The sequence below is a fragment of the Oryctolagus cuniculus genome, chromosome 13 (genome assembly GCF_964237555.1).
Source record: "Oryctolagus cuniculus chromosome 13, mOryCun1.1, whole genome shotgun sequence".
In the NCBI taxonomy this organism is placed as follows: Eukaryota; Metazoa; Chordata; class Mammalia; order Lagomorpha; family Leporidae; genus Oryctolagus; species Oryctolagus cuniculus.
In genome coordinates, this window is record NC_091444.1 from 79338378 (window position 1) to 79346882 (window position 8505).

An 8505-nucleotide genomic window follows, 5' to 3' on the forward strand; every position below is an offset into this window, starting at 1 on the left:
ACGACTGCAGATAAGCAAGAAGCAGCTTGCAGAAGGAGGCCTTGGGGCCCTCTCCCAGGTTATTATCAAGCAGTAGACAAGGCCAGGGAGAAGTCAGGTGAGGTCACCTGTGGGCAGAGCGGGGCAGGGTCCTGAAGGTAAGGACAGGCCCTGACTTCACAGATACTGGATTGGGGAATGCCACCCTTGCTCCCTCTAGAGGGCAATTAAACGCAGTCCTAGTGTGTGGTGGCCATGGCAGCCACGTTGTAGAATCCCCTAACTCAAAAGCTGGACTACATGTCAGAGGAAATGGGACTGATTGTTCTTGAGAATCTGATACATACGGTACTTATGGGGAGTTGTTCTTCTTAAAAGATTTTGCTGTCATTGTTGTTGGGGAACCCTATGGGGAGAGAAACATTTGTCTGAAATCTAAGAAACATGCCTACATGATCTCACTTAATCTAAATCCTTGTCTATCCTACCAAATCTCTGTATTTCAAGACCAAGATGGAATTTTAGCGATGTATGAGGTCAGTTTTCACAGTTCTTTTTTTTTTTTTTCACAGTTCTTAAATTATAAGGTGGAAGGTCCTCTCCAATCACTTTGTGATTTTCCCTCCCCTTGAGGACAGCATTGTGAAGATTCCTTTAACCCTCATGGGCACTGTGGGAATCACCCCTGCTGAGCTGGCGATAACACCCTGGGGAGGGGAAGGAGCACCTGGGTTGTTCATTCTGACAATGAGTGTGTTGCAGGGGGGTTATAGTAAAGCAAAACTATAAAACTTCTGAGGAGTTTACAATGTAGCTTAATCATGATGAGCTTTACTGTAATACTTGGGATCCTGAGGAGGGAGACTAGGCCTTGTTCACATGGAATTGACACAGGTGCACTTCAGTAAGAATGCATAAGGTAGGAGAGAACACATTTAGCCATCTGCTCAGAAAGCATGTGCTGAGAATCTATTCTGTGCCAGGCCCTGCTCCAGAAGGCTTCCAGGAGGAGGAAGCATTTGATATGGACGTTGGCTTGTTGGCAACAGGTATAAATTAGGATTTAAAAAGCCCAGGGTGCAATCCAATAAAGAAAATGTATTATTTGGTATATGGAACTTGAAACATCTGTTTTGATCAGAATAGGATAATTCATCTAAAATCAGTTTACTGACTGACATCTCAAGAGGAGCAGGCTTGTGGCCTAGTGGTTAAGATACCGGCCTTCCATATCGAGGTGCTGGGGTCCATTACTGGCCCTGCCCCTGATTCCAGCTTTCTGCCAAAGCAAATCCTGAGAGACAGCGGTAATGGCTAAAGTCATGGAATCCCTGCTATCCACATGGGAAACCTTGATTGAGTTCCTGGCTCCCAGTTTCAGATCCAGTCACTGTGGGCATTTGGAGAATGAACTAGAAATGAGAGTACTTGCGTTCTCTGTCCATTGTTGTCTGTGGCTCTGTGTCTCTCTGCCTCTCAAAACAACAAAAAAGTAAATTAATATGTTGGAGAATTCAGGGGAAATTTTGCTTTAGTTCTGGTTTCAATAAAGCTATTCATCTTAAATCAGTTCCAGTAGATTCATCTGGCTCATTTCTGGACAGCTGAATATCAGTTTATGTGTGATTCGTATTTCAGACATCAATCTTATACCAAATACTTAAAACAGTTCAGAATATTTAACGAGTTAAGAAGCTTGTGGATTTAAAAAACATTAAAGCAAAAGACTATATTGAAAATTAATTAGGAGACATAAACCCTATCTATAATTTACAAAGTCCCTGACATTGGAGTCGTGGACAACTGCTGTGTCTTTAAATTAGCTAGAAGTTCTCCTTTTCTTCAAAATCAAAGATCCAAAGTGCTAAAAAACAGACAAACAAGCCACAAGCAAAACAGAGAACTTTGATCGGTGTCAGTTTATGGTGCAATGGTCAGGTGAACTGACAGCAACAAAGATAATGTACTAAGCTCAAACTCAAACTAAATAAAGCTAAAGATTTTAACTGGGTGAATATAACTTCAAAGTAATATTCAACAACTGATAAAATAGCTCATCCAATATGAATTTCTGTGATCTTTATGAAGCAATTTTTTTAGAAAAGTTCTTCAGTAAATTGGCCATTTTTGGAACTGATCCTCTAGCGAATTGATTTTCAGAGAAACAGTTTGCAGGGCATTGAGTTTCCCCAGATAACCTAAACCTATCTGGTTGCAGGTGCTTCTGGGGCACTGTCCTTTCTACTCTGTGTTCTGGACTGAGACAGGCTGCTTTGTGAACTGTGAGTAGTGGGATGGAGCCGACCTTCTGCCCTCAGAGCCAGCACCAAAGCCATTTCTATGCATCTTCCATAGAGGACGCCCCTTGGGTGTAACTCAGGGTTCCCAGCTCCTACAAGAACACCATGTGGGTCCCCACAAATCCCTTCTTCCAGGCTTCTAACCCAGGACCAGTCCCACTTTGGGTGGGGTCCACCCAGGAGCCTGCACCTGAAGGGAGCTCCCAGGAGGTCCTTGGGCACTGCTGAGGGGTGGCTCTTCTGAACTCTTAAATTCCACGCCGTGAGACCTGTATGTAGTGAGCAGTCTCTTGGGGTAATAAAGAGTTTCAGCTGCTTTCTCTAAGAATAAAGAGCTGCTCTGGTACTGGAGAGTAGAAGCGGACACCTTCACAGGGGGAAATGGATGTCCTGCCTGCTTTTAGGTGGAGATGGGGAGACCAGAGAGCTCCCCCTGTGCCTGCTATTTCCTCTATCTATCTATCTATCTATCTATCTATCTATCTATCTATCTATCTATCTATTTAATTTATCTGAGAGGCAGAAACAGAAAAAGAATGCTTGCATCCATTGGTTCACTATCCAAATACCCACAACAGCCAAAGGCTGAAACAAAGAGCCAGGAACTCATGGATGGCAGAAACGCGAACACTTGAGCCATCATCTGCTACCTCCAAGAGTTTGAAGGAGCTGGGACCAGGAGTTGAAACCAGGCGCCCCAGTGAAGGACACGGTTGTCTTAACCAGAGTCTTAACTGCAAGACCAGATGCTTGCCCCCACTTGGTAACATTATGCCAAGGTGAAATGTGCGGGTGCTATGTTCTGATCTCCTTCACTTATCTTATTCTACTGACTTCTTTTTCACAGAGCATGTATACTTTTTACTATAGAAACAATAAGTTTAAAATAATTATATTTGTTCTCTCTGGGATCCTGGAGAATCAGGGAGTTTCTTGAGGAGGCCTGGCATCTCATAAGGGTACCAGTTCAAGTCCTGGCCGTTTCTCTTCTGATCCTGCATCCCTGCTGGTGGCCTGGGAAAGCAGTGGAAGATGGCCCAAGTGCTTGGACCCCTGCACCCACATTGGAGACCCAGAAGAAGCTCTTGGCTCTCAGATCAGTCCAACTCTGGCCATTGTGGCCATTTGGGGAGTGAACCAGCAGATGGAAGACCTCTCTCTCTGTCTCTCCCTCTCTCTGTCTGTAACTCTGCCTCTCAAGTAAATAAACAAATCTTTAAAAAAATTAAATAAAAATTTTTAAAAATTAAAATAAAAAGAAGACTGTCCAAAACCAGCCAGCAGAACAGGCCCTAGACTCCTGGAACCCAGGAGTCCTGACTCCCCCACTCTTGGGGACTTGAGGTCTGAGCAGACCAGTGGGGTTCCTGACTCCTCCACTCCCTGCTAGAAAGGTTCCCCCAACCTGTGCAGTGGCTGCCCTGGGGGTACTCCTTGCCCAGGAGATGTGGTCTGGCCTGGCCTGGCTGTAGGAGGCTTGAGAGCCCCACCTTTTCCCTTTGCTTTCACCACCCCAGGATCCTGCAGGACCCCTACTGCAGCCTCTGTCTACACAGGAAGAGAGTCCTCAGTCATCAGCAGCTGTCTTGAGAAGTCACGGACTCCCTGATGTGGCCAGAGGCTCTACTCGTCTCACTGGGGAAACAGAACTAAGACCCTGAAAGCCAACAAAGGAATCTTAAGAACAAACCAGAGGTTCTCAGTGCTGTGTGGAGTGAGCTTCCCCCAGTACACAAACCACCCCGTCCCTACTCCAAGCCATTCTACCATGGTCTGGGGAGGGACTGGCAGAAAGAACCCCTCTAACCCCCACCCCTACACCCAGAGCTTGCTGGCTCCCCTGTGCCTGCCGGAATTGTGTGAGAGCATCAGCACTGCCACAATTCAGAGATGGGCTGGCCTGGCCCGGGACCCTGCCCAGGAAGAGAAGAGGGGATTGGCTGATTAGAGGATTTAGTTAAACTGACAGGTGGAGAAATGGCTCCAGGAAAAGAGAGGAACACAGGGAGAATAAAACCCCTAGCAGGAGAGAGACAGAGATAGCATATTCCACCACACCCTCCACCCGCACCCAATGCTGAGCACGAGTGCCTGGGAAATAGGTTCCAACAGGTGCTTCTAGTAGACATGGCCAATTCCTGCCTGTTAGGCAACATTTCCAGGCCTCTCAGGAGAGGCGGCCCCCAGCCTCCCTCTTAGAAATATAGACCCCACAGGAGAGTAGGGACTGTTAGCTCACCATCCCGCCTGGAAGAGTGAGCAGCCCCAGGCTGCCCATCTTCAGATTCCTTATCTCTGCTCAGGGTGCAGGGTTGAGGGAGGAGGAGAGGGAGGAAGATCTTTCTCCAACAGTCTTTGAGTGAAGGGGAACACCTTCAGTGCACCTGGTGACACCTGCAGCACCTGTACAATAATTAAGAAAATGCAATACAGGCCTTGAGGGGCTGCTGGTCTGGGTCTGGTGGGAAAGGTTCTGAAACCCTTGAGGTCGCAAGGGCTCTTCCCTGCAGAAAGGTCTCCAGGGATGAGAACGGGAGCCAGATCAGGGGTCAGGTCTGTGGTTGCCTCTGTTCCTTCTCCCTACCTCCCTCTCTCATCCCTCTGCCTGGTCCCCTGCCAGCCATTCTCCCACCCTTGGACGTCCTGAAGGGGACAGCAGTTCCCTTCCCTGCCTCTTACCCATCTCACCCAGCTCTAGCCTCCCTGCCCTGCAGCCCAGGCTGAGGCAGGAAGCCATCTGGAGGGATCTGGGCCACACTCTGAGGGCAGGGCCAGGAGGGACAAGGTGGCAATGTGAAAGGACCACAAGACAGTGAGGAGCCCAATGGGGGCAAATCAAGGAGAAGCTCCACAGAGGCAGCAGCCCCTCCTCATTGTCCTTGTCAACTCCTCACTCCCCTGGCTTTGCGCTGAAGCCTGCAGAAAGAGAAAAGGCCCCGCCACTCAGCAGCACCACAGGTGTGTGCCTGTCACAGGTGCACTCTCATCACAGGTGTGTCAGATTGAGGGGGCGGCAGGCATATTTTGCAATAATGCCCCAGGGTGGGGGTGGGGGATGGGGGATACTGGCTCTGCCTCTCTCCACCGAAAGGTAGAAACCACTTACTGGGCAGAGCTAAAACATGATTAAGGAAGTCACTGCTGATTGTTGGACATAAAACTCAAACAAAAACATATGAAAATAGTGTTTTACAGAACAGGAAGCAAAACCCAGGCCCATTGAGTGACTCGTGGCCTAGAATTGGCCTAGCAATTTCTTTAAAGATTATTTGTTTATTTGAAAGGCAGAGTTTCGGAGACAGGGAGAGACAGAGAAAGAGATCTTCCATCTACAGATTCCCTCCCTAGATGGCCATAATTGGTCAGGGATGGGCCAGACTGAAGGCAGGAGCCTGGAGTTTCTTCCAGGTCTCCCACATGGGTAGCAGGAGCCCAAGAACTTGGGCCATCTTCCACTGCTTTCCCAGGAGCATTATCAGGGAGCTGGATTGGAAGTGGAGCAGCAGGGACTCAAATAGGTGCCCATAAGGGATCCAAGCATTGCAGGCAGTGCCTTTACCTGTTGTGCCACAATGTTGGCCCTAGCCTAACAATTTATTTTAAGATTTATTTATTTATTATTTGAAAGAGTTACAAAGAGGCAGAGGTAGAGAAAGAGAGAGAGAGAGAGAGGTCTTCCATCCACTGGTTCATTCCCCAAATGGCCACAACAGCCAGAGCTAGGTCAATCCAAAGCCAGGAGCCAAGAGTCTCTTTCGGGTCTCCCACGTGGCGCAGGAGCCCAAGCACTTGGCCAATTTTCTACGGCTTCACCAGGCCATAGAGAGAGCTGGGTTGGAAGTGGAGCAGCCTGGTCTCAAATCGGCACCCACATGGGATGCCGGCACTGCAGGCAGTGGCTTAACCCTCCTCGCCATAGCACTGACCCCGCCCTAACAATTTTTTACACCACACAAGAATGGCATAAATCTCAGTTCAGACATTGGCCCTAATTGCTATCAGGGTGGGAGCGGCAACCACTCCAGCCATCAGTCTTCGTGCTCCATCTTCTTTCCTGTCCACAACGCCTCTTTGGGGTGCACCCTTTGGACCAAAGTGGCAGGAGCAATGTCGGAGCTGCAAGAGGCTGTGAGGAAGCTGCCCCCAGAGGAAGTCTGAGCAGCACTGGAGTGCAGGTGCAGGGTGGAACGGGGTGTGACAAGAAGAAGAACTCTCAGCTTTGGGAACACCTCTCCCCCCCCCCGCCCAGCACCTGACTGGCAAGGAGCCCCCACCTCCAGGGTCACCTGCTACCCCTTTCTGATTCCAGCATGCTGGGCTCTAGCCATTTCCTGAAACTGGCTTCTATCCATGAAAAGTGGGCCTCAGGTCCAGGAGAACAGAAACACCAGGTATGCCTCCCACTCTTCCTCAGACCTGTCCTGCCCCTGAGGGAGGTTTTCTCTACCCCTGCCCTCTCTCTAGCCCCAGTTTTTCAAAGTTGGAGCCGTCCTGATCCCTTTCATGTGGTCAGAGCCTCTGTGAGAACAGCTTGCAGTGCAAACTGCCCTGGACAGAATGTTCCAAGCTTTAAAAAAAAAAAAAAAAAAAAAACAAAAACAAAAAACTACCAGATCTTGAATCTCAAATACAAGACAGACACACAGAGAGTTTTTTTTTAAGGTTACACTACAACAGGCTGTACATAGAGGATGCCATCCTTCCTAGGTTGTGGCACAGGTGGGGCTGCTGCACATCCTAGACTCTAACCATGGTTTCTGGTCCTTACCAGCAGCTCAGATAGACCCTAAAGCCAAAGAGGCCTGTGCCCTCCCTCCCACTCAGTATGGCCACTCACCTTTTCTCTTCCTCGGTCATCAGGGGAGGCAAGAAGTAGACCATGGGGCCTATTCAAGTCAGTTCTCCCACCCTGGCCAAGGACTGAAACTCAAAAGAACCGTGAATGTACTCTTTGGGGCCCTCATATTCTCCTCTTGCCAGTCCAACATCAAGAGCACAACTGGACTTTGCATTCTTTTTATTTGGATCATCACATCAGTTAGAGACCCCTCACAACAGCCCTGTGAGGTAGGGAGCACCCATTCCACCACTGGGAGAAGAGGAGAGCCCAGCCCGGGGAAGGCTGCCTTTTGCCCAGGGTCTCATCAGGCAGAGAGGGGTCTCGAGCAGCCCCCAGTGGCACAGCAGCACGCAGGGCAGGAGAGCAGAGTCTTCTCACCAGTGAGGAACTTCCCATCCACCAATCCAGACTTTCCTTTTTCATCCCCATCACAAAAGCAAGGTCCCCCAAGAAGGTACAAGAACCTAGCAGGCCAGAGTCAGGTAGACAGATGGGTGGGGCCGGTGTCCCCCAAACCTCACTTTTGGGTGAAAATGTGCATGAATTCCTCGTAGTTCACCTTGCCATCCTTGTCTGTGTCGGCCTCTTGGATCATAGCATTCAGCTCCTCATGAGAAAGCTTCTCCCCCAGCTTGCTCATGACCTGCTTGAGCTCTTCCACACTAATGTGGCCGTCACCATTCAGGTCAAAGGCTCGGAAAGCTTCCCGCAGGTCCTGCTCACTGCCCCCTGCCTTCATCATCCTGACCATCTCTGCCAGGAACTCTTGGAAGCTGATGGCTCCGTCTCCATCCTTGTCCACTCGGGTGATGAGAGCCTTCAGCTCCTCCTCCGAGAGCTTCTTGCCCAGCAACTGCATCACTGCACCCAGCTCCTCGACGCTGATGGTGCCATCCCCATTCTTGTCGAACCTGGAGAAGGCCTGCTTGAACTCAGCCACCTGCTCTGGAGACAGCTCCTCAGCCATGCCTGCGTCTCCCGTAGCTCGCCGAGCTTCCGAGCTTGCTGCCAATGTGCTGCTCTCAGAGTTTGTGGTTCAGAACTCAGGGCAGCTGCTGGGTCTGAGCAGTGTCTGTGGGGAGCCTTGCCCTGGCATGGGAACCCCCTCCTTTTCTGCATTTGGAGCAAAGGGAGGAGAAATGTTCCCACCCTTCCCTGGGGCAAGATCCTCCTCCCAGGGAGGGACAGACCAGCTGCAGACAAGAAATCTAGGACTTGGAGTGGGAGGGTCCCCTCTAGGAGAGTCTGGTGGGAACCAGCATGTTTAACACACAGTAGGGTCTCAGACCTACCTGTTACACTCACAGGGAAGACAACTGGGGTTTTCGCTAGGGAGAGACTGTCGAGGCAAGTGGCCAGCCCAAAGACTAGACAGCCCAAAGACAT

The 8505-nt window shown here is 49.8% G+C and overlaps 1 protein-coding gene across 1 annotated transcript; it reads right to left on the reverse strand.

The window, feature by feature from the left end:
• Positions 1-7279: 7279 nt before the first annotated feature.
• Positions 7280-8225, reverse strand: LOC100347856 (calmodulin-like protein 3). Its single transcript, XM_002721679.5, has one exon. The coding sequence runs from the start codon at positions 8084-8086 to the stop codon at positions 7637-7639; it is 450 nt and encodes a 149-aa protein (XP_002721725.1). The 5' UTR covers positions 8087-8225; the 3' UTR covers positions 7280-7636.
• Between the last annotated feature and the right edge of the window lie 280 nt (positions 8226-8505).